Here is a 24,775-nt window from a genome sequence, read left to right as displayed (position 1 = left end):
TTGCGTAGATTCCGATGGTCAAGCTAATAGATTCAATTGGTCATCATCCTGGACGTCATGTAGTCAAGGAAATATCCAAAGTACGTAGCAGGGTGTAAGCAATTGTCATGAACAGATGGGGATGCCGGCTCGCTGTTGTCCGTGTCAGACAGTGGGATAATTTCTTTTTGTGTGCAGTCGAGGGGCCAAAAGCACATTCACTCCCACTTTCAGCCTCGCATTAGACTGATGATGATGAGAAGATCATTGGCTTGGTCTCAGAAGGGCCAAATGCTGGAGACAAGGAAATCTCTTTCCGAAGCCCCAGAGAGAGCCTGGTCAGGCCATTCACTCTGGAATTAATTTGCCCGTCAGTTTTGCCCTATGAAGCGAGGCCAATTACGCACCATCCCCAGGGAATTTCCCCGGCTTCTTTGTCCTTCTTCCCCTCATCCATCCATCTTCCATCTCCACCAGGAAATTTCCGCTCATCACACGCCCTTTGTCATGTCTTCTCCACCTGCAAATCCGTCTCACCGACAATCGGGAGTTGGCGATGACCATCTGACTTGACTTGGGACCGAGGATGGCCATCCTGAACACCGACAAGACTTACCCTTTCCAGCGATAGTCAGCATCGGACTCCAGCCGATTCCAGACAGCAGCTGAGGCGATTTGTCAATTTTATTTCGTGGCTTACAAGGTGTGCCTGTCAGCACCTAACATCAGACGGGTTTGGCCGACCATCCTCTATTCTTTACTTTATCGGTCCGTGGTCTGATGCTGATTTTTTGACTCATTGGCGCAGGCACAAATCCGGGGTCGGAATAGCCCTCTTGGCCCAGATCTTAGGAAAATTCTCCCTGCGATTGACAGCGTGGCCCCCGCTCTGTTCGATGACGATGGTATCAAACCCCTCGGGGGAAAGAATCCTCGTGGCCACTTCACTACTCCACCCCCACACGCAATGACAGGGCCTATAAGCACAGGCTGTCAACCGGATCGGCCAAGAGATGCCGAGCACGGGGTACATATAACACGAGGTCGCCTTCCCCAGGTCGGAAGTTGCCCGAGGGCCCCTCCTACACGCTCACGGGCCTTGTGGGAAAATGTCCGGTCGGAGGAAAGACAGAGACAACAAAGACAGTCGAATCGAGAACCAGAAGTTGGTGATAATGCAATCGTGATCACGATGACATCGCTGACTCCGATTGCCGGCGCTTTGATTTGCCGCCTGTCTCCCATAGTGTGGACGCCTGACACCATTGTGCGTCGTACAAGGGGGAGCAAATGCCGACAGCGACAAATGCGCGATCCCGTAAGCACAACTCGCAAGAGATAATCAACTAACTATTATTATGTGCGTCGAGTTCCACCTTGCGATATCGTTTCTGTGCGACAATACAATTCCAGGCTATCAATATGGGATTCCCGCATCGGAGGTGGACCTCAAAAGTCAAGAGCTAATAAGCTCGTTCTCGGGCTTGGGACTTGGCTCCTCCAAACTCTCTGCCCAACTGTCGTCCATCACAGGCCATACAACCAGGATAATGTCCCGGTCGGGTGGATACGGTATGCGTCCATCATCTCCAGTTTGGTCCAGCGAGCTACGTCCGCTTGGTACTGTAGGTATCCCCAGACTTTTTTTCCCTACCCCACGATGATGTTTCCCCGCATTGCTTTTCTTTGTACCGCGTGCAAGCAAGGATGGGGAGGCTCTCTGGTATAAAGACCAGGTCATGAGGTCCCGTATTGTCCATCCCTTGCGCTTTTTTCTCCGACGACAACCTGTGCTCTACCTCTGACTTGTTTTGAGAATTCATCTTCTTTACAAGTAAGCAGCAGCATTCATCATGGCAGGCGGTGCAAAGAAACCTGTCAACATTTTCAAGTTGAAAGACTTGGGTGAGCCAAGCAATGTCTTCAATTGGCGACTATGGTTCGCTGTGATCTCCTTTGGCCTCATGGGCGCAGCCAGAGGTGTTGATGAGGGCCTGATCTCGGGCGCTTTCAATTCAAAGGACTTTCAGAGAACCATCCATTTCGATTCCTACAGCGAGGTCGAACAGACCAACATCAAAGCCAATGTGTCGGCCATGGTACAGATTGGCTCTGTCGGAGGCGCTCTCTTGTAAGTACTTCACCCAGACAAGAAGGTTCATGTCTAACATTTTCTGGATGACAGTTCGTTCCTGGTTTGCGATCGCATCGGCCGTATTTGGGCAACTCGTCAGCTCTGTATACTCTGGATTGTGGGAATTGCTATCTTTATGGGGGCGAATGGTAACCTGGGAGCCATCTATGCCGGTCGATTTGTCGCTGGTCTAGGTGTTGGCCAGACTGTCGTCGTCGGTCCTGTCTATCTCGCGGAGATTGTGAGTCGCCCGTGCCTGTGTGTAATATTTTTGAGTACTAATTATTGTAGGCACCTGCATCAGTCCGAGGTCTCTGTACCTGTATCTTTACTGGATTTGTGTACCTGGGAATTGTTCTAGCCTACTTCGCCAACTATGGCTGTGAAATCAACTTGGGCGACAACACGCACAAGCGATGGGTAAGCAATTCGTACCAAAATCGCTAATCCATATACTAACCATACCACAGGAAGTCCCGACCAGTTTGCACATCATGTTTGCCGGTATCATCTTCCTCCTCTCCTTCCTCCAGTACGAATCCCCTCGATTCCTCGTGAAGAAAGGCGACCATGAGAAAGCCGTGAAGAACTTGGCTCGTGTTCGAAACCTCCCTGTCGACCATGAATACGTGATGGAAGAGTTCACCGCTATCCAAAGCTCCCACCAAATGGAGATGGAAGCCACCATGGGTGCCGGCTGGTTCGGAACCATCAAGGAAACCTTCTTCATCCCCAACAACCTATACAGACTGTACCTCGCCATCATGGCCCAGCTTCTCTCCCAATGGTCCGGCGCCGGATCCATCACTCTCTATGCGCCCGACTTTTTCAGCCTCCTCGGCATCACCGGCGACAACGAGTCTCTCCTCGTCACCGCCGTCTTCGGTATCATCAAGCTAGTATCAGCCGTCGTCTGCGCTCTCTTCCTAGTCGACGTGATCGGCCGCAAACGCGCCCTCCTCCTAGGAATCACCCTCCAAGCCATCTCCATGATCTACATCGCCGGCTTCCTCTCCTCCGTCCCCAAAATGGGCGTCGACGACTCCTTCGTCCTCCCAGAAGCCAAGCAGGGCGCGAGCCGCGGCGCCATCGCCATGATCTACATCTCTGGCGTGGGCTGGGCCCTCGGCTGGAACTCAATGCAGTACCTGCTCACTGCCGAGTTGTTCCCTCTGCGCATCCGTGCGCTGTGTACCTCGCTCGCGATGACATTGCATTTCGTCAACCAGTATGGTAACTCGCGGGCTGTGCCTAACATGCTCCTGGGAACTCATGCGGGCGGTATCACGCCCCAGGGTACATTTTGGTTCTTCGCGGCCGTGACCATCCTCGGTGGAATCTGGGTGTGGTTCAGTGTACCCGAGACAGCTGGTCGGTCGCTGGAGAGCATGGACAGACTGTTCGAGCTGCCATGGTACAGAATTGGTCTGTATGGTAACCGTGATGCGGAGGCGAGGGATCTGGTCATGTCGGAGAAGACTCAGATGGCTGAGGAGACGCATGGTGGATCGCAGCATATAGAGAAGACGGGGGATAACTCGGCGAAAGTTTGATGACTGCTAACGATGGTGATGAATTGTATTGATGATTGAGTAATTTCTATTGGGTTTAAGCTACTTTAATTGAGTTTCACAACATATCTTTCCATTTTCTTACAGGCTATGCTCGACAGGTGAATTGAGTTTACTTAGATCAACATGGAAGCTGTAACGAGCCAGTCTTACACGCATCGATCCTCGTGCACGTACATGAGATTAACCGTATTATCACTAAAAGCTATGACATTTGCAATAAACTTAAATATCATGACAAATCCTAAAACATCTACGGCCGCCATCGGAAAGCAGGGTTTCGCCAATCAAGGTCCTGGATCTGCTTTTGCGACATTCCAGCCAAAGCACTATCAATATCAATTTTCTCCCGTCTCTTGTTATCCCACGTCTGCCACGCCAACAGACACATGCCAAGGATCATGGTGCACGTCGCCGTGGCGAGGTTCAATCCGTTACCAATGTGATAATTAGGAGCGTCGAATTTCAAGAACGACCACGTGGAAATGAGTCCGCCGACGTTTCCTAGCATGACCGTCGTTGCGATGGCGGAGGATCGCGCCGTGTCGGAGACGACATTGTTGGCTGAGTGGGCGTTGCAGAATGCGCCGAAGGAGAATGCTCCGCTGGCGATGAGGAAGGTGGCGCCGTACCGCACGCGTGGAGATGTACTGGCGAGGAACATGATGTAGCCGGCTATCATGAGCGGAGCTCCGATGGCGAAGAAAATCAAACGGCGATCGATGCGCCAGCTAAGGAAGGGGAATAGGAGAGTGAAAAAGGCGCCAACGATGTATGGTGGTACTGTTTGCAGTTGCTGGGTTATGACACTGCTTTCAGGGTAGATGGTTTTGACGATTGTCGGAGCAAAGAACGCGAGTCCCTGGACTGTGATGTTGTTGAGGAGGAACATGAAGGAGGTTGTCAGCGTTACTGGACTGAAGATCCCTCGGAGGGTCTTTGTCAGGTCAATCTTGTCCAACACCTCGGTGGTGCCTACACGCTCTGACTTCACGCGAGCAACGGCCAGATCCTTCTCTTCCTGTGATAGCCACCGTGCAGTTTCAGGACGATCGGTCAGTGAAACGAAGGCGATTAGGGCGAGACCAATCGTGATGATTCCTTCGATTACAAATATCATGCGCCAAGTGCGCACACTTCCGAAATGGTCGAGGGTGAGGATCCCTGATGCTAATAGGCCACCAAATGCACCTGCCAGCGGTGCCATGACAATGTAGAGTGCCAGACGGAAGGCTAGCTCACTGCGCCGATACCATCTAGACATGTAGTATGCAATCCCAGGCATCATGCCGGATTCGAACGCACCTATTGAAAAGTAATTAGCACGATATTAGCGAATGAGAAACAATTAAATACCTAAAAGAAAGCGAACACCAGAAGCGCTTTGGATATCATTAACAAAGCCCATGGCGACAGAACAGATGCCAAACCCGAGCGCGATTGATGGAAGGAACCAGCCAGGCCCCATCCATTTGCATGCCATATTTGATGGAATCTCGAGGATAATGTACGAGATGTAGAATATGGATAGCAAGGCGTTATAATCGTTGCCTTTGAGACCCAGGTCATCCTCGATTCCGGCGAGTTTCGCGTTTCCTGTGAACGGTTAGGGTTCTTTTCTAGACGATCGTCCGTCACCAGGTGAACGAACCGATATTTGCCCGATCAATGAAGCAAAAAAGATACAAGATTGCCACGGTGGGCACAATGTATAGGTCAATCTTCAGACGCAGGCGTGATTCCGCGGCACGATCGAATTCAACGAGCGCTCGACCGTACTGGTCAGTTGCAGCATGACCACGGCCAGCTGCCTCGCGTGCGCCTTCTTCTGTTATATCTTCCTTGTGCTGCGGGGAGGTCTTTTCATCCACCATCCGCTCAGAGGGAGGTGTGTCGGACATTCTGAGTAATCCGCTCTTTGCACTGGCGACGAGTAAATAACAATGCAGTATTCCGTGTTTAGATAAGACCTGTCGTCTCCCAGGAAAGACAGCGGTACAGGAATCCGATATTTATACACCTCTTGAATATCGGGTACTACCGTCGGATTTCCCGGTTGATTACGCGGGAATCATTATCGGAAAATGTCAAGAGCTCTCTCGATCTGGATTGAGGATCCTCGGCGCGGGGAAACCCCAGCGTGAAGAGTCACGATGGTTTAAGAGGCGTATAGGAGCGTTTGGCAACCAATAAGCATAAAAAGGCAAAAAGCTCGCTTCTGTAACACGGCAGTTGTGATGATAGGGAGCCTTTGGCGACGATACTGAAGACAAGCAATTTCTTCCCATGACACCATGACTGTGTTAGGCGTTATAGGCAGCCTCTGGGCGGGAGATTTGGATTACACTTCCACCACGGTTGACTGCAAAGCAGGCGGCAACACATGGGAAATAGGCGATCGAATCAACCCGAGAATTCAAGGACGATCCAGACCACGATGCTTTTCGCAGGCTCTCGTCCTCTAGCGGCGGACTCTTGGCCATCAGCAACGACTGCGATTTCCACGTATTCCCCGCATCATCCGCTCGCCAGAGTCAAAGCCCCGGCTTGGCTTTGTCTGGGGAGCGGGAGACTTTCGGTATCGGGGATAGAGCGGTATTCATGTTTTTGTAGAACTCATCCCGTCAAAACGGAAGTGTTTGCTAGAAAAATAAAAGCTCGATCAGGTCAGTGCATCAAACAATGCCATTTGGAGTAATAGAAGAAAAGCAAACAACTCTAGCTGTTATGTTCAGTCAGCGCCGTTGGATGAAGCCCCAGACCAATTTTGGCTTCCCCGCATCTCCACAACCCCGGATTTCCAAACACCTAAGAGGAAAATCCCGCATCGTATGGTGGAGCGCTGGAGTATGACACCTGCAATCGGCTCTAGCGATCGGCTCTGGTGGACTGTGTTGGATCTTGGTTCTGGCTGGAGTGGTGGTGGGAGAGAAACAGCGAGGCGCGTAGGTCGACCGGTTGACCACGTGAGTGTCGCGTCGACTCACCCTCTCACATCTCACACCTCAACGCTGTCTTTCTTTGTAGCTATCTCGTACAGGTTGAGAGGATACCTAACGCCAATATTTCTATTAATTTAAATGCGGCCTTGAGCTGACCATCACGGCTTGAAAATGAGCAATTAAGAATCCGTCGAGGTTTACAACAACACTTCCATTTCGCTAACAAGTTGACAGTCTACCGACGGGAACATGGTATTGAAGAACAAGAGCCAGAAAGCATCACGAGTACACTCGGACTCTAATTGATCGCCACCACTTTTCCCGTCCACGGACCCCTCTTCCTCCCCGGATACAGCTTGGCAGCTGCGCCAGGACAGAAACACCGGAACAGACAGCAAAATGTGTGCTTGGCTCGGAAGCTTCCTTCAAATCGGATCTATCATCGGATAGCACTTAGGCTTCGTGTCATCAAACTTACTGCCACTTGATATCGGGAAAATGGAGAGGCATTCCCTGGTGCACGCAGTATCATTGGCTCTTCTCTTTTCGGGGGGGCAATAAAGCAACTTTGATTTTACAGCAGGGACTCTGCTGATCATTTATTCGGCACTTCTCATCATCCGACTGTTCGCTGCTTCGAGTATCAATTCGGCACTTGGTTTTGTCCATGGGGTCCAGCCGAGGCGATACAGAATACCAGAAATATTACTTCTCTACAAGGTGACGTGGTTATGACAGGCTATGCTATCTTCAATCCAGGGGCTAAGGTATGTAACGCCATAATAAGGATAGGTAGGGCAGTTCAGATATGGAGAAAAGAGGCGTAGACGTCAGGTCACCATCAGTGTTCCTATACTATTTCTACCTGTAAATTTAATGTCTAATAATCCAAGATATGTATAGGCATTTATAACATGTCATTATTCAATTCTCTGCTTTTTTTTCATTCTCCTTGTTCCACAATTGCTTACCAGGTATATAAAATCATTGACGTTGTGTGAAACCAAATATATATCCCGCAATCGTTACAGATATCAACATCAACAATTACCCAACAACTCGAGCCTTTAAATTTCTTTTCTAATATTAACAGAACAACATAGGATAGACAGCAATTCAATAAATTCTACTCTTATCTGCACCATGTTGTGCTGTTGTTTTGAGTGGGGAAACGTGGTGACGCCATGCCGGAATTACGGATAAACCCACGTGACCTATATCCGGCGGTCGGCTTTTTCTTCGCTGCTCGACAAGGAAAAAACCCACCAAATTCTGCAGTGAGGTACGGTCTGTGAAGTAATTCGGGTTTATGTTATCTTGGCCCCATTTGACGGATGGCAGACAGCACCAGTCCGGTCCAGCCGTATGGCTGGCGGATATCCAAAGCCTGCCAGGAGTGCCGCAAGCGCAAGATCAAGTGCGACGGGAGTAACCCGTGCAAAACATGTCATCTCCGTAATACCCCATGCATTTACCGTGACATTATTCGGCAGCGCAAGAAGAAACATCAGACCAGACATGCTGAAGATGTTTCCACGCGGCCCGAGGACACTGGACGCCAAACGTCCCCTGGTCTGCCGCAACCGCCAGGTCGCCGGAACGAGTCGGTCAGCTATACATTCCCCAGCAGTGTCTCCGCCACGCACATGGCTTCTCCATCATGTGAGGTCCAGTTGTACTATGGGGCAACGTCTCATTTTTCGATGATCAACCGACTTTATCAGGATCTCTTTTCAAACCCGACAGCCCATTCGGAGGAGCCCCAGGGCGAAGTGGAGGAAGCCGGTGCTGGCTTGGATCTGCTCAGCTTCCGCCGCATTTTCTTCGGCATCCCATCCAGTGTCTCTGATTCTGGCAAAAGCTCTCTTGCAGTGGGGTCTCCAGTGATGTTTATGTCCTATGATATAGCCAAGACCTGCTTGAAGCGATTTCTGACGACTTTGTATCACCTGATGCCTTTCCAGCCAAAGGAAAACTTCGAACGGCAGTTGGAGCGCATGTACTGCCCCGTTCCAGATCCTAGCTCTGAGACGTCCAGTACTTCCATGCTTCTTATGGCAGTGGCCACGGGCGCGCTGGGAACAGAGCATTATGGTTGGGGCGATGTGCTCTTTGAGCGCGTCAAATCGTCGATGGCCGCCTTGGACGACGTGGTGAATCTCCATACAGTGCAACTTGCCTTATTTATGATAAGTTTCCCTGTTTAACATGGAAACACCGAGGGTCCTGACATGGCATTTGTAGCACGCTCACTTCCAAAGTGAACAAGGTCGTCCGAATTCAACATTCCTTTATCTTGGGACGGGCGCACGGAAAGCAATTTCAGCGGGGCTGCACAGGGATGCCCCTAATGACGGCGATGGGACAGCAAAAGGCATCCAAGAAAGGCGAACGACCTTTTGGTGCCTTTATTTCTATGAAACGTCCGCTCATCTTCCCCCTTTTAGAGAATATTGACTCTGATGAGATTGATAGGTGGACATGCTTTCATCTGGGACGACCAAGCTCACTTTCTCTGAAAGATATTGGCATAGCATGCCCTGATGACCCTTTTCTTCTGGCCCTCGTGCACTTGTCGAGGGTCATCTCGAGGTCGGTTGATGAGATTTATGGCCAGCGTCATGAGTCATTATTGCAGATGTGGAGGATTTCCCGGTCCATCGTTGATGACCTTCGTTCTTTCGAGTCTGAAATGCAACGGGCTCTAGGGTTTGGACTCGATAAGTGTGCTCAACCAGGAGAACTAGGAGTTCGTCAGACAATTCTGGTTATGAGTGAGTAGGGCCCCGAGGGATATGCGCTACGCAGAGCTAATGGGTGTAGTCTACCACCATGCTGTGCTCCTAACATTCCGGCCATTCTTGATATTCCGTGGTCGGTGGCGCCACGATATGAAATCATCGGCTAGGCAATCAGCTTCCGGGGGAGGAAATCGACCTACAGAGATCCCCATGTGGCTCAATGAAGCATGTAATATTGCCCTCAATGCTGCTCGCAGAACAATTCATCACCTGTGTGAAGCGTCTAGTGTCAACGGATTTGTTCGGGTATTTCTTTCATAGCATGGTGGAGCACTGGGAATAGTTGACTAATCTCTTGATAGGAGTTGCGCTACCACGGATTTTTCATGGGCAGCGCATGCTTCACGCTGCTATACGACCTCCTCCACGATGAAAACAACTCCCTCGCTCATTTGCCGTGGGTACATGCTGGCATCCGGTGCCTTTCGACCATGCGACCTGGTGACCCCATTATGAGCTCCATTGCAGGTCTACAGACCGTGTTGAAGAAAATAAATCCGCTCTATGAGTGGATACCTGATGAACAGGCGAGAAACAGTTATGAGGTTGAAAACCCGTTTGTCGCCCCCATGCGACCATCTACCAGCAATGGTCACAACCCCCAGGGTGGCCATGTCCCAGAAGCTTTCACAAATGACCTGCTGTCAGGAATAAACCTTCCTGTGCTGCCAAATATGCAGTATCAAGACGACCAACAGAGAGCCAGTGCCAACGTAGGAGGGGGAGAAGATCTTCTTGACCTTACGCAAGCCGATATGGGATGGGATTTTGACTTCTCCACCATGGATCTTGAAGAATTCTTTTCAATTTATCCAAGCATTGGCCAAAATGCTTCTTGATCATGCCGGGGCATAACATCCACGCCGCGGATGAAGCGGGTAAGGTAATTACTGATCAGGGATCAGGTCACCCAGTGTTTGATGTTTAAACTGCCAACTCTGAGGTTTTTTATGGCACAGAAATAGTATCCACAAACCCGATCATTTAATTGGACCATGATCGGAAATTAATCCATGCGACGACAACACCCCGCACCGGACGCATGGAATGCAACAATAGCGGTCTTGTGACCGGCCACCACATCACCAACTTGATCGAAGCCAACCCAGTCACGCTGTCGCCTCGGAAAACGGTCGGAGCCAAAAAAGGTTATCGCTTCGATCCGAAAATCACTACCGATATGTCCTGATTGATAGACATTCGACAGCTTGGTGGCGCCACTGCCGCGATTATCTGATTGCGCGAATTATCAGATAGCGATCAAAAGAACGATATCGGCGCGAACAGACCGTCGGTCATTACTACCAGTACCTAGTGTAAATTACAATGAGACAATGAGAGTTGTTTTTCCCACGCCATTGGGGCCAGAACACTGTTGCCTTGACCATCGTTCTGCCATTTTGATGCAAAACAATAAACGTCGCCATCTTTTATTGCTTTTTCTCTTCCCAGTAAAGGAGAGACTGGAATATGATCTGTATTTTGTGTCGCCTCTCTTTTCATCCCGCCCCTTTTTTATTCAGAATCAATTCTTGACTCCTGAAACCAAGCATTGGCCAAGCTTGACTGTTTCCGATGGGATCGGCCATTTCGGTGGGGATCGGCCAGCCCTACTGCCCTATCGAGACCCACGGATACTTGGTTGGAACTGGAAGTTGTCCGACCATTGTGATCTTGTGCAGTGCTTTTCGCGCACGACGATGTGGGATGCCAAATAGTTTCAAATTACTTTTGGAATACCCACGCCTGGGAAATAATGCATCTACAACATGGAAAGCTACATCATGGCTAAACGGTTTGACCCTCACCAACCCCACCGGTCGGCCAGTTACGCTATTTGCGTCCAGTGGCCCCGAAAATACAGGGAAAAAAATGGGTCCCAATCTATTAGCAGAGACGCACTCAGCCCTACTGGGCTGGCGCTCGGCAAAGAACCGGAGGTTGAGGACTTCTCGTCGTCAAAAGTTCCGCTTCCACCTGTGTTTCCAAATAAATAAATATGGTTGCCTGCTGGCACGCCCAGATCTTATCAGATAGAAATCTCAATCAGATTTTATCAATCTTTCCATCTTACACTGCTCGTTGCTGACCTAACGGCACACCAACAGTATGGGTGTCATTGAAGAGACGCATGTGGTCAAAGATGCAGATGGCGCGGATAAAACTCCTGCACGCCCGGACACAGCATCCGAGGCAGGTATGTCGCTGCGAATATCTACTATCACCAGGGAAAAATTCTGACCATAGCACGTGATTTCCAGGAGAATCCCTGCAAGAGGTCTTGAAAGCGGCTGGCGTCGACGGCGATGAGGGTGACGATAATGCACCGTGTCTTACCCTGCGTATGTGGATTTTGGGTATCGCATTTTGCATTTTGGGAAGTGGCCTGAATACACTGTATACCTTTCGAAAACCATCCATCACCCTCGCCCAATCAGTGATCCAGTTGCTGGCTTTCCCCCTTGGAAAACTATGGGAGAAATGCATGCCGGATTGGAAATTGCGGATTGGCGGATGGACCGTTCACCTCAACCCGGGACCGTTCAACTCCAAGGTATGGATAGCGTCGGCTATTTTCTATAATGGATGGATAGTAACTGGGAGTGCAGGAGAACATCCTGGTGTTTATTATGGCCAACCTGAGTTTCTTGACGCGTCTCAGTGCGGATGTCTTGACCGAACAACAAGCATTTTACGGTTACCACGCTGGATGGGGATTCCAAATCCTCATCACAATGGCTACATTTTTGGTTGGATTCTGCCTTCCCGGATTGTTTCGCTCGATCATCGTTGAGCCCGCCGACCTGCTCTGGCCGGGAATCCTCGGTGTCACGGCCCTCAACAAGGTCCTGCACAAGACAGAGTCGGTCGATGCTTTGCACGAGTTGGTCTCTTCCCCCTGATTTGTAATTCATCTCTGACCTTGGCAGGTCAAAATGGAAAATGTCTAGATATGCATTCTTTAGCGTTGCATTCTGTGCGTCGTTTGTTTGGTACTGGTTTCCCGATTTTATATTCCCTGCTTTGAGTTACTTTACCTTCCCCTGCTGGATCAAGCCAAACAATCCGGTGGTGAATCAAATCTTCGGGATGACCAGTGGAATGGGTCTGCTTCCGTTGACATTTGACTGTGAATATGCCCCACTCTTTGTTCTGATCTCCACTGACACCCGCGTAGGGAGTCAAATTGCCTATGTCGGTTCACCATTACTGGTACCGAGCTGGGCGATCATCAACGTCGGAGCGGGACTTGTGCTTTTTATCTGGATCATTGCCACGGCTTTGTATTATACCAATACCTGGTACACGGCATATCTGCCTTACCAAAGTTCCTCTGGTATGTCTCCCGTCCCAATCGGAAGAATTCAGCTGATCATCATTAGTTTTCGATAACACCGGAAGCACCTACAATGTTAGCAGGGTGGTCAATAAAATGGACGGCTATACATTCAACAATACCGCATATGAGGCCTATTCGCCGGTATGGTTTGCTTTGATAATCCCGTTTGGCCATTGCTGATCCTGATAGATCTACATGCCCATCACATACGCTCTGAATATGTTCGGTATGTCCTTTGCGACATTATCCACGCTTGTTGTTTGGATGATCCTGGAGAAACACCAATTCTTCCTTGATGTTGGACGGAGGATACTTGCCGTATTCACCAAAACCGGTCGTGCTCAGCGCCGCGCCGAAAAAGCAACTAACAGCGTGCACCCGGAGGTCCCAATGTGGTGGTACTTTATTGCCAGCGCAGTGGCCCTGTTCCTCGCCATTTTCAGTGTGGAATATTGGGATGTGCAGCTTCGGTGGTACGGGGTGCTGCTGTCTGTTGCAGTGGCAATCGTTTTCTATATACCGGTATGAGCGCATCGCGATAGCTTTCATTGGGTTATGATACTGACATTACACAGCTGGCGGTGGTGTACGCGACAGCTAATTTGAAAATCAACATCGATGTCTTCTGTCGAATCGTGGCAGGATTCGTGTTTGAAGGAAAGGTTTTGGCCAATATCTGGTTCTTTGACCTGGGATACATCACGACCATCAAAGGACTGTACTTTGCCCAGGATCTGAAACTTGGAATTTACTGCAAGGTATGTGGCTAGGCCCTTAATAAAAATCTCTGATCGTTCACTGACTGTCTCAGATTCCACCTCGGCAAATCTTCCTGGTACAAATAGTTGGTATCGTGGTTGGAACAGTCAGCCAAGTCAGTGTGGTCAACTGGGCCCTTGGCAACATCTCTGGCATCTGCACAACCTCGGGAACAAATGGCTTTACGTGTCCATTTTCACGAACCCATTTCAACACGAGTATGATTTGGGGCGCTGTCGGACCTCGCCGCTTTTTCGCGACTTCGATTGGTTACGATAAACTTTTATACTTCTTCATCCTGGGCGCTCTTCTGCCAATCCCGGTATTCCTCCTCAAGCGGCGCTACCCGCAGTCCTTCTGGAGTTACGTTCACATCCCCCTGTTTATTGGTGGACTGAACTATATTCCACCGGCGACGGGTACCAACTATGGCAGCTGGGCCATTGTCGGATTGATCTTTGGGTGGTGGATCAGGAGGAACTTCCGCGACTGGTGGCGTCGTTATAACTTTGTCCTCAGTTCAGCAATGGACTGCTCCGTGTCACTCGCAGGTGTGGTGATTTTCTTTGCCATCTTCTACAGTGGCGCCTCGAAGCACTTCAAGTGGTGGGGGACAAATGTCTACAAGGTCGGTAAGAATTTCTGGTTTTTGGTTCGCATGGCTAACGTAATTAATAGGAAACTTGTGACTACACCGGCTGTCCATATCTGACCCTAGACAAGGGTGAGACATTTGGGCCATAGATTGATGGTAAATAATAGAACCATCTAGGTCGACATCGCTTGGTTTATTGATGTCCGCAAACCCAACCTGTTGGGGGTGTGATATGTATATACTCTGCATATAGTAGATTAAATAGAATTAAGACACATTAGATTGTCGTAATTTACTGATTCAATCCTTCAGAGCAATTCTCATAGCTGCCACTGTTGGTGTCGGGTACAAAATCCTTGATGCCTCAGGTGCCATCATGTGATCGTCTGTCGCGTAGATTTCCTCTTTGGGAACTCCCACCACCGTCCGTCGCGCCTGACTGTTCTCATCATCGCCAACAGCGAGCGCAACGTTCTTATCAATTCGTGATCACAGTCCATCATCTCATAAGAGTCCAGGCTCTGTTCCAATATTACTAAGGCCGAGTACGACCGTCTCTTACGCTAACACCGCCACTCAGCTGCATTCAGGAAATGCTTCTCCGCTCCAATCCGGACCCGCTGTTGACAAATTCACCCAATGCAGCGATGACATTAGGGCTGCTCAGAGCTACCTGACGTGCTTATTCTGGGGATTTACTCTCCACGCTTGTCCATAAAGGCTCATTTCTACGAGATTCATCCTGATTGCCGAGGTTTATGCAAGAATGCTTGCTGTAAAGCGCAATGCTCGCAGTCTGCCAGAAGACTCACATCTCGGATCCGACAGCCACTCGGCGACAGGGTGGCGAACATGTTCAACCGGCCGGCCGTAAAGGCGATTGCAACGGTGCATACCTATGAGCTTGTCATCTGAGCCTCGGATCCTATTGGCACCGACGAGAACCGTGGATCCCATCAGTGATTCGACGATCGACCTTGCATGAGGCTGTGCATCTGAAGAAATGACAGGTTTACGCTGAAGTGCGAGGTCCACCTGTCTGGTCTATGACTCCCACATACCTGGTAACTGATGACTAGCCGGTGAATGGCCCTTCGCGAAGATCCGCTCCACCCCTAAACTCTGTTCTGGGACGGAAAAAACACCCTCGACAGTTGAGTGATGGACCACTTCGAATGGCCTAGAACTCATATGCTCATTGCTCGACCTGTGAGAGGGTAAGTGAAATCGGTTTTGGCTCGGATGGAGCCGAGGAATTGATTGAAACCTTGTTCTAGGGCTTTTTATCCGTTTGCCGTTCGATTCGGTGCTTCGCGCTGATAAAAAGCACTTGGGAATCGTTTTGTTTGGAACGTCCAGCGGTTAATTCATGGCCTGCTATGCCCGCAGCACATCATGGCGGTGTTTCGTCGCGCACCGTTGCTAGAATCTGACGGTGGACAGATTGAAGAGATGTCTCGGTATGTTGGTCATAGGGCTTCATCGAACTTTTAACTAATATTTATTAATAGATTTTCTTCTTCTCCCACGTTATCTCCCAATTCGAAGAATACAACGGATCTCATGGAAGATCGGGGCTCGTTGACACAAATGTTTCACGGCAATGCAACTCTTTCCACCGATATAACACTTACTGCTCTGGCACAACTTGGAGTCTACCGCTTCAACTGTAATCGGTCATTCGTGACCCTAATTGACAGTCATGAGAAGCAGGTCCTTGCGGAAGCAACTGCTTCCATTTCCTTGCGTAACGAAAGGAAACATGCCAGCGGGGACGGTTTATATATGGGGATCACCTCTCTCAGCCCAAACTCAGACCTATTCTCACGTACTGTCAAGCTATCCAATACCGAAGACAAGTCAGATACGATAGAAACCCAACAAGTTGTAGCCCAAGAAACCAGCTACGTCGCGTGTGACCTTTCCCAGATGGAAAATTTTGAGGGGATGTCCTCTGTGGACCAGTGGTCCCATATCCGATTTTACGCCGAAGTTCCGTTACACAGTCCCTCAGGTTCTATACTCGGCACATTTTGCATCATCGACAATAAACCACGTACTGCGTTTGGTGGTGACGATATCGCTTCATTACAGGAGATTGCGGATTCGATTGCACACCACCTCGAAACTTCCAGAATTGCACGCTGCCATAGTAAAGCCGATCGTCTTATGAATGGACTCACAAGATTTTCTAAAGGCCGGACAGACTCGAAGGGCTTCGAAGATATCGCGAAAGATCAACTAGAAGAGCAAGGCTCTCCCCTACGTGGGTCTATCTCGGATTTCACTTCTGTCGAATCCCACGATACAACGGACCGGGCCTCTGTGTCAACAGCACCTACCGATGAAGTGTCTCCATTTTTTCAGAAGCATGGACCTCCCCAAAGCCCAGGTCAAACACCTGTCCCCTTGCACGGACAGGGTTTCTTCAATATCCCGATACCGATGACACCTTTGTCTGAAAAATTACATGATAATCAATTCAGCGGCGAGGAACGGACAGATGTGCCTAGTAGAAGCACTTTTGTATCTGTGTCAGAGGCATCTGGTATCTCTCAACGTCTCGCATCGGTGTTTTCCCGTGCAAGTGATCTACTCAGGGAATGCATGGAGTTGGATGGAGTAGCTTTTTTAGACGCGGCCCGACGAAGCTCTCGAAGGTGAGTGCCATCAATTTCCCATGGCTTAATACATTCTTACACGTCGCAGTCATTCATCAGGGAGTAGCAGTGATTTGGAGGGGCTACCCAAAGCCGCCCATTCTGGCATGAATTCTCCACAACCAGCAAGCCTTTCGTCTGACGGATTCTCGGAGAATTCGGAAAGACTATGCGAACCCTTGGGTTTCTCAGTCGTGGAGGATTCGAACGGAGCCATTAGCAACATCCCGAGATTTGGAATAACAGAATCATTGTTGCGTGATATGCTAATCGCGTTCCCCCACGGTCAAGTCTTTAACTTTGAGGAGTCCTCACAGGGTGGCTACGCGTCGATGCCCACCCAACAGGAAATATGTACAGGGCTTGCAGAGCACCTTCCAGAGGCGAAATCTGCTCTCTTCCTTCCATTATGGGACTGGAATAAATCCCACTGGCTGGCTGGGGCTATCATGTGGACACGTGACAGCGAGCGACCGTTGGGAATGGAGGAGCTGCATTATCTGAAGGTGTTTGGGGATTCCATCATTGCCGAGGTAGCGAGGGTCGATTGGGCCAGCACGGAGAAGTCCAAGTCGGACTTTATCTTATCTGTCAGTCACGAACTCCGCTCTCCGCTGCATGGAATGCTTGCCAGTGCGGAGTTGTTGCAGTCGACGCCTCTGCAGCCGGGCCAACAGGAAATGGTGAAGATGGTTGAAACATGCGGCCTGACCTTGTTGGATACCATGAATTACCTGTATGTTGATGCGTATTGTCCAAGAGAACCTTCTAACTTTGACAGGCTTGACTTTACAAAAATCAACCATCTGACGGCAAGCCGAAAGAAAAACACAAACGGCCAATTATCGAGATTGACTAACCTGGTAACGGTATTTGATTTGGATGCATTAATCGAGGATGTCACCAACTCGTTATACGCTGGTCACCAGTTCCCAAAGCACGCGTCGCAGTTTGGGGGTCGATATCTGCCCGCTGGATTTGGAGGAAAGGCATCAGCAGTCGACTCCCATATTTCGGATGCACTATCTGTGATTGTACGCTTTGAAGACCAAAAAGCATGGAAAATGGAATCGGTGTCTGGGGCGTGGAGAAGGATCGTGATGAATCTTGTCGGGAATGCCCTCAAGTTCACCAAGGCGGGTTTGATTGAAATTTCCTTGTCTAGGGTTGAAAGATGCGACTCGAAACCCCTCGCTCACCTATCGGTGAAGGATACAGGACGAGGAATCTCACCTGATTTCCTGGAGGACAAGCTTTTCACTCCATTTTCACAGGAGGATATTCTGTCGGAGGGCGTCGGACTCGGCCTCAGCATCGTGGACCAGCTTGTGACCTACCTTGGCGGACACATTGACGTGGAGAGTGAACTTGGCGTTGGTACCAAGGTTGACGTGTATATCCCAGTTCAGATGGTCTCTGCCGGAGCCGATCCTTCACCCACACAGAGCCCTCCTGGAAAGGATGTGAGCAAAGTTTGTCTGGTTGGATTCAATGGCTACCTTGATTTGAAAGAATCACATACGGGGACCTTGACAGCACAGGCCAAACGAAAGCTTGCTACCAAAAGCTTTCTCAGTGACGTGTTTCTGACCAAGCCGGGCTGGACGGTATCTTTTGCCGATTCATTTGAAAAGGCGTCGGGTGATATTGCGGTCATTGATGAAGCGACACTGAAGCGGCTCACGAGAGATGGTGCTATCCATACACAATTCAAGACTGTGGTTGTTCTTGGTGGATATGGTGTGACTATTAACGCCAGCCGCGCCATAGCCAACGCAGAAGTCATCCAAGTGGCTCAGCCGTACGTATCCATTCCGTTGCTTGACCTCGACAAAATAAATGCTGACAGTTCTAGATTGGGCCCTCGGAAGATTTTTGACACATTGAAGACCATACCCACTTCTCCTAGAATAGAGAGCATGCGCAGTCCTGCATTGAGCCGCCCATCCACTCCGGGCCCCTTGAAGTCGACGAAAGTCCCATATCCATATGCATCAGCATTAGCCGGGGCATTTGAGTCGCCACCAATGGCGAGGGAAAATCTTTGTGAATTTCCGACCAAGACTGAGAAACCGGTCGACCATAAGACATTGCATGTGTTGGTTGTGGATGACAATGATATCAACATGAAGGTGAGATCAGAAATCCTTGTGCAGCTTCGTGTTTTACTAACATTACTTAGATTTTGGCCACATTCATGCGTAAGATCGGCTGCAGCTATGAGACCGCAACGAATGGTCTGATCGCATTGGAAAAGTACCAGAACTCAAAGCGAAGATTTGACTATGTGTTGATGGGTACGTTTCTCTTACACACAGAAGCAAACATGGCTAACGACGTAGATCTCTCAATGCCGGTCATGGATGGCATTATCTCCTCGACCAAGATCCGCGAGTATGAGCAACAGCACGGCCTACCGCGCACCACCATCATGGCGGTAACGGGCGTGGCATCGGCGACGATGCAGGAAGAAGCCTATGCGGCTGGAATTGACGATTACCTGGTGAAACCGATTTCACTTCACGAACTTAAACGAATTATGAAAGTTTCATGAGTTATGCTGCGTTCTTGAGTATTGATGAACTGTACATGATATAGCGATATATAGTGGGTCTTTATCGCAGATAGCGCAGATAGCCAATAAGATAAATTTCACTGATTTTATGATTTTAATGCTTTGGTTGTCAAAAGAACCTTCTACAGCTGAAAATCGGGAAAAAGACACGAGGGCAATGAATACGAAAATGATGCCTTTATCCATGCATGATATCACGGGCCCGCTAGTTATCAATCGCTGCTTACCAACAGATCCAGGCACAAGACAATCACACAAACCCGAAAGCTCCAAGTCCAGAGCTCCGGGACAGAAAATTATTTTAAACTTAAATCCGAAAGAGCTCGATCTCGAAGCTGCGAAGAAGAATCGAATGAATCCATTGGCTGCCGGAGATCCGCGGTGGAGATGAAGATCGGAAATACGGGTTGAGCGCATGGAGATACGGATATATGGATATACGGGACACGCGCATTTCAAGCTATATTATAAGAGCTGTATCTCTATTCTCTAGAGGTTTTTTAGAAGATATTCAGTCGGTACTGGTGAAAGTGACACTGATAGCATCCATGGATACACCATCATCAGGGACGGCATCGGTGGATGTCGAGCAGGGCGCCAACGAGATCCGCAAGCGATTGACCCTCACCTTTCGCGATGTCACTGTTCGAGTCACGGCGCCAGAGGCAGCATTGGGAGAGACGTTGTTGTCGGTGGCTGATCCACGACAGTATCTTGGTTTTCTTGGAAAGGGGAGCAGGCCGAAGAGAGTATGTATTCTGATATAGGGATGGAAGAAGATGCTGACGACTGCAGACTATTTTGAACGATGTTACTGGGCAGATCAAGCCGGGCGAAATGGTATATCTTCACTTTCATGACTGATTATGATATCTGCTAACTGAATAGATGCTGGTTTTGGGCCGTCCTGGATCGGGCTGTACGTCTCTTCTGCGGGTTTTGTCCAACGATCGAGAGACATTTGATGAAGTCGTTGGGGAAACGCGATATGGAGATATGGACCATAAAGAGGCGAAACGGTTTCGACAGCAGATCATGTTTAATACTGAGGGTATGTTATTTTGCATCCTTCTATCTCGATAAAACTGACCATCGCAGACGACCTGCACTTCCCTACGTTGACCGTCAACCGCACGATGAAGTTCGCCCTGCGCAACAAGATTCCCCGTGAACGACCCGAACAGCTGCAGAATAAGAAGGACTTTGTGTCGGACAAGCGAGACGGGATTTTGGATTCACTGGGAATCGGGCATACACAAAAGACCCTCGTAGGAAACGAGTTCATCCGCGGTGTGTCTGGTGGAGAGCGCAAACGAGTGTCGCTGGCTGAAGTCATGGCTGGACAGAGTCCCGTCCAGTTCTGGGATAATCCGACCAGAGGTCTTGATTCCAAGACTGCCGTTGAGTTTGCGCGTCTTTTGCGACGCGAAGCCGACCAGAACGAAAAGACCATCGTGGCGACCATGTACCAGGCGGGCAACGGCATCTATGATCAGTTCGACAAGATCCTCGTTCTCGCTGATGGACGAGTGACCTACTGTGGCCCGCGCAGTCTGGCCAGGAGATATTTTGAGGATCTGGGCTTTGTGTGTCCGAAAGGGGCGAATATCGCAGACTTTCTCACGTCTGTTACCGTCGTGACTGAGCGGGTTGTGCAGCCAGGATGGGAGGACAGAGTGCCCAATACGCCAGAGGAGTTTGAGAGGCGCTTCAAGGAAAGCGACATCCATTTGCAGATGACGAACAACATTGATCCTCCAGAGAAGTTGAGCAGCGAGAGGGACGATCTGGCAATGGCCGTGGCGAGCGAGAAGAAGAAGCGCCATGTCCCCCGTCCGCAGAGTGTGTATACGGCCAATCTCTGGGACCAGATTGTCGCCTGTACTGTGAGGTGAGTAAACAGAATCAGGAAATACTTGAAGCTATACTGACTGCATAGACAATTTCAAATCATGGCTGGCGACAAGCTCTCCCTCGTCATCAAAGTCGCTGCTGCTATTCTTCAGGCCCTCGTCTGCGGCAGTCTGTTCTACAACCTCAAGCTCGACAGCAGCTCCATCTTCCTGCGCCCCGGTGTTCTCTTCTTCCCTGTTCTTTATTTCCTCCTTGATGCCCTTTCTGAAACTACTGCTTCCTTCACCGGCCGTCCGATTCTCTCGCGACAGAAGCGCTTTGGATTCTATCGTCCCACGGCATTTTGCATCGCCAACGCCATCACTGACATTCCCGTCGTCATAACCCAGGTGTCTTGCTTTGCGCTGATTCTGTACTTTATGGCTGCGCTGCAGATGGATGCAGGAAAGTTCTTCACCTTTTGGATTATCGTCGTCGTGCAGACTCTATGCTTTACCCAGCTATTCCGTTCCGTCGGTGCGGTATGCAAGCAGTTTGGCAATGCATCCAAGATTTCCGGACTGCTAACGACGATCTTCTTTGTATACGGTGGTAAGTAGCCCTTTTCATTGAAAGCAGGGAAATACTCACAATCCCAGGCTATCTGATCCCCTTTGAGAAAATGCACGTCTGGTTCCGATGGATCTTCTACCTCAACCCTGGCTCTTACGCCTTTGAAGCCCTCATGGCCAACGAATTCGTCGGACTGAAGCTGAAATGCATTGAGCCTGATTATATCCCCTACGGACCTGGGTACTTGGATACCTCATCGAACTTCCGCGGGTGCTCTGTCGTGGGCAGTGACGGAGCAGGCGTCATCGATGGCGCAGACTACATCCGTGAACAATACAGTTACTCGGCTGGGCATATCTGGCGTAGCTTTGGTGTCATCGTTGGCATGTGGATTTTCTTCATCGTCTTGACTGCTCTGGGTTTTGAAATGCGCAACAACCAGGCTGGTTCATCGGTCTTGCTGTACAAGCGGGGTAGTAAGAAGCAGGGCGCGAGTGAGAATGCTAGCGAGAAGCCTGCGGTTGATGCAGGTGCTCTATCGCAGAACATGAAGCACTCTACCTTTTCCTGGAAGGATCTGGATTACCATGTCCCATATCAGGGAGAGAAGAAGCAGCTGTTGGATAAAGTGTTTGGATATGTCAAACCAGGTAATCTGGTGGCTCTGATGGGTTCTTCTGGTGCAGGGAAAACAACGTAAGTTAGACCCTTTTCATTTGGGATGTGGTATCTAATGTGTGCAGATTATTGGATGTTCTCGCGCAACGCAAAGACAGTGGTGAAATCGTTGGATCTATTTTGATCGACGGTCGACCTCAAGGAATCAGCTTCCAACGGACTACCGGGTATTGTGAACAGATGGATGTACACGAAGGAACTTCTACAGTCAAAGAAGCACTCGTTTTCTCTGCCGTTCTGAGGCAGCCATCGACCGTGTCATATGAGGAAAAGCTTGCATACGTGGAACATATCATCGATCTCTTGGAGCTGCGAGACATCAGTGATGCGATTATTGGAGGTAAGTCATAGTTCATTAAACTAAGAGCCATACTGACTATGATTTAGTTCCTGGTGCCGGTCTCAGCATTGAACAGCGCAAGCGAGTCACTCTTGGTGTTGAACTCGTTGCAAAGCCCACTCTGCTCTTCTTGGATGAGCCAACATCTGGTTTGGATGGCCAGTCTGCGTATAACATTGTTCGATTCTTGAGGAAGCTGGTGGACGGAGGACAGGCTGTTCTTGTGAGTATTCGAAGTATATTCTTAGGCTCTCAACTAATCCATTCAGTGCACCATCCATCAACCTTCTGCCGTTTTGTTCGACGCATTCGACTCGTTGCTCCTCCTAGCCAAGGGTGGAAAAATGACCTACTTTGGCGAGAGTAAGTTCCTTCTCCCTAGATTAAGATATCTATCTAACAGTCCAACAGCCGGCCAAGATTCAGTCAAAGTCCTGGACTACTTTGCCCGTCACGGTGCCCCCTGTCCCCCAGATGCCAATCCTGCTGAGCACATCGTCGAAGTCGTCCAGGGAAACACCACCGAGAAGATCGACTGGGTACAGACTTGGAGCCAGTCGGAGGAACGACAGAAAGCAATCCAGGAGCTGGATTCTATAAACGCTGCGAACCAAGCCAACCCGAACTACGAAGAAGACACGGCCGATTATGCGACATCGCACTGGTTCCAGTTCAAGACAGTCTTGTACCGTCTGATGACGCAGTTATGGAGATCCCCAGACTACGTATGGAACAAGATCATCCTTCACGTTTTTGCAGCACTGTTCAGTGGTTTCACCTTCTGGAAAATGGGCGATGGAACGTTTGATCTGCAATTGCGATTGTTTGCGATTTTCAACTTCATCTTCGTTGCGCCAGGATGTATCAACCAGATGCAGCCATTCTTCTTGCACAATCGAGATATCTTTGAGACACGGGAAAAGAAGGTATGTTCACAGGTATACAATGCCCGGATGATGCTAACAGATCAGTCCAAATCGTACCATTGGGTTGCTTTCATCGGTGCCCAGGCTGTCTCTGAGATCCCCTACCTGATTATCTGTGCCACGCTCTACTTTGCCTGTTGGTACTTTACAGCTGGATTCCCAGTGCAAGCCAGTATCTCCGGCCATATGTATCTGCAGATGATCTGTAAGTCACCATCCATATCCACCACGATACACACAACTAACAACCCAGTCTACGAATTCCTCTACACCTCCATCGGCCAAGCCATCGCAGCCTACTCACCGAACGAGTACTTTGCAGCCATCATGAACCCCGTCCTCATCGGCGCCGGCATGATCAGTTTCTGCGGTGTAGTGGTCCCCTACTCCCAGATTACCCCCTTCTGGCGATACTGGATGTACTACCTCGACCCATTCACGTACCTTGTTGGCGGTCTCCTCGGCGAGGTCCTCTGGGACGTCAAGGTCGAATGCAACCCATCCGAATATATCCAGTTCGCCGCTCCATTAGGCCAAACGTGTGGCGAGTACATGGCGGATTTTATGGCTGAGCAGACGGGGTATTTGCTGGATGCGAATGCTACGTCGACTTGTTCGTACTGTCAGTACTCTATGGGGTCTGATTATGCGAAGACGTTTAATCTGAAGGAGAAGTATTACTCGTGGAGAGATGTGAGTTTACCTACTGGATTGCTTTGTGTTGATGCATACTGACTGGCTTGATAGACTGGGATTACGGCGCTGTTCTGCATCAGTACTTATGCGGTGGTGTTTTTGATGATGAAGTTGAGGAGTAAGAAGACGAAGAGTGCTCGATCGGAGTAAACAGTTGGATGTTGGTATGTGAGTGGTATAGTATAATAATAGACTTATAGAAGATTCATAGAGTAGATAGACTAGAGTGCACATAGTTAATAATATTTTGTTCATCAAGAGCAATTCACCAGATGCCAGCATATTTAATAGTTGTCAGTGAAGCCATAACAGTGACGCCGGTTTAGGGCTTAGGGCCAGGGCTGGATTGTTATGACCTTCTCCCGTCTCTCGT

General features: G+C 49.5%; 6 protein-coding genes across 6 annotated transcripts; 5 read left to right on the top strand and 1 right to left on the bottom strand.

The window, feature by feature from the left end:
- Window positions 1–1,832: 1,832 nt before the first annotated feature.
- On the top strand, window positions 1,833–3,666 carry ASPWEDRAFT_109881 (putative MFS quinate transporter; the record flags this gene model as incomplete). Its single annotated transcript, XM_040828123.1, has 4 exons — window positions 1,833–2,110; window positions 2,165–2,354; window positions 2,405–2,533; window positions 2,584–3,666. The coding sequence occupies 4 exons, from the start codon at window positions 1,833–1,835 to the stop codon at window positions 3,664–3,666; spliced, it is 1,680 nt and encodes a 559-aa protein (XP_040689728.1).
- A 271-nt stretch (window positions 3,667–3,937) lies between these two features.
- ASPWEDRAFT_111974 (putative MFS transporter) lies at window positions 3,938–5,558 on the bottom strand (the record flags this gene model as incomplete). The annotated part of the gene is made up of 3 exons (XM_040828290.1): window positions 3,938–4,989; window positions 5,041–5,280; window positions 5,336–5,558. The coding sequence occupies 3 exons, from the start codon at window positions 5,556–5,558 to the stop codon at window positions 3,938–3,940; spliced, it is 1,515 nt and encodes a 504-aa protein (XP_040689727.1).
- A 2,402-nt stretch (window positions 5,559–7,960) lies between these two features.
- On the top strand, window positions 7,961–10,266 carry ASPWEDRAFT_110592 (Zn(II)2Cys6 transcription factor; the record flags this gene model as incomplete). Its single annotated transcript, XM_040828190.1, has 5 exons — window positions 7,961–8,794; window positions 8,871–9,049; window positions 9,102–9,400; window positions 9,450–9,673; window positions 9,730–10,266. 5 exons carry the CDS (start codon window positions 7,961–7,963, stop codon window positions 10,264–10,266), a joined length of 2,073 nt encoding a protein of 690 aa, XP_040689726.1.
- A 1,075-nt stretch (window positions 10,267–11,341) lies between these two features.
- Window positions 11,342–14,375, top strand: ASPWEDRAFT_534740 (uncharacterized protein). Its single transcript, XM_040837891.1, has 10 exons — window positions 11,342–11,624; window positions 11,689–11,981; window positions 12,037–12,311; window positions 12,358–12,557; window positions 12,606–12,764; window positions 12,811–12,908; window positions 12,957–13,289; window positions 13,343–13,525; window positions 13,579–14,154; window positions 14,205–14,375. Exons 1-10 carry the CDS (start codon window positions 11,537–11,539, stop codon window positions 14,268–14,270), a joined length of 2,271 nt encoding a protein of 756 aa, XP_040689725.1. The 5' UTR covers window positions 11,342–11,536; the 3' UTR covers window positions 14,271–14,375.
- A 1,336-nt stretch (window positions 14,376–15,711) lies between these two features.
- Window positions 15,712–19,335, top strand: ASPWEDRAFT_112101 (hybrid sensor histidine kinase/response regulator; the record flags this gene model as incomplete). The annotated part of the gene is made up of 6 exons (XM_040828304.1): window positions 15,712–16,781; window positions 16,849–17,517; window positions 17,563–18,582; window positions 18,637–18,913; window positions 18,964–19,078; window positions 19,124–19,335. The coding sequence occupies 6 exons, from the start codon at window positions 15,712–15,714 to the stop codon at window positions 19,333–19,335; spliced, it is 3,363 nt and encodes a 1,120-aa protein (XP_040689724.1).
- Window positions 19,336–19,904: 569 nt separating this feature from the next.
- ASPWEDRAFT_134674 (putative ABC multidrug transporter) lies at window positions 19,905–24,572 on the top strand (the record flags this gene model as incomplete). Its single annotated transcript, XM_040829323.1, has 13 exons — window positions 19,905–20,105; window positions 20,152–20,196; window positions 20,245–20,407; window positions 20,455–21,247; window positions 21,296–21,801; window positions 21,849–22,458; window positions 22,506–22,780; window positions 22,828–23,003; window positions 23,050–23,143; window positions 23,192–23,706; window positions 23,752–23,911; window positions 23,960–24,399; window positions 24,454–24,572. The coding sequence occupies 13 exons, from the start codon at window positions 19,905–19,907 to the stop codon at window positions 24,550–24,552; spliced, it is 4,077 nt and encodes a 1,358-aa protein (XP_040689723.1). The 3' UTR covers window positions 24,553–24,572.
- Between the last annotated feature and the right edge of the window lie 203 nt (window positions 24,573–24,775).

This window comes from Aspergillus wentii (genome assembly GCF_001890725.1).
Source record: "Aspergillus wentii DTO 134E9 unplaced genomic scaffold ASPWEscaffold_4, whole genome shotgun sequence".
Taxonomy (NCBI): Eukaryota; Fungi; Ascomycota; class Eurotiomycetes; order Eurotiales; family Aspergillaceae; genus Aspergillus; species Aspergillus wentii.
This window is presented reverse-complemented; position numbering and strand designations above follow the sequence as displayed.

Bases quoted from the DNA above. Each gene is read 5' to 3' on its own strand.
- ASPWEDRAFT_534740 (XM_040837891.1), top strand. From the start codon at position 11,537: ATGGGTGTCATTGAAGAGACGCATGTGGTCAAAGATGCAGATGGCGCG. The intron at 12,312-12,357 runs GTTGGTCTCTTC...TGACCTTGGCAG, and splicing joins TCGGTCGATGCTTTGCACGA to GTCAAAATGGAAAATGTCTA. The intron at 13,290-13,342 runs GTATGAGCGCAT...GACATTACACAG, and splicing joins CAATCGTTTTCTATATACCG to CTGGCGGTGGTGTACGCGAC.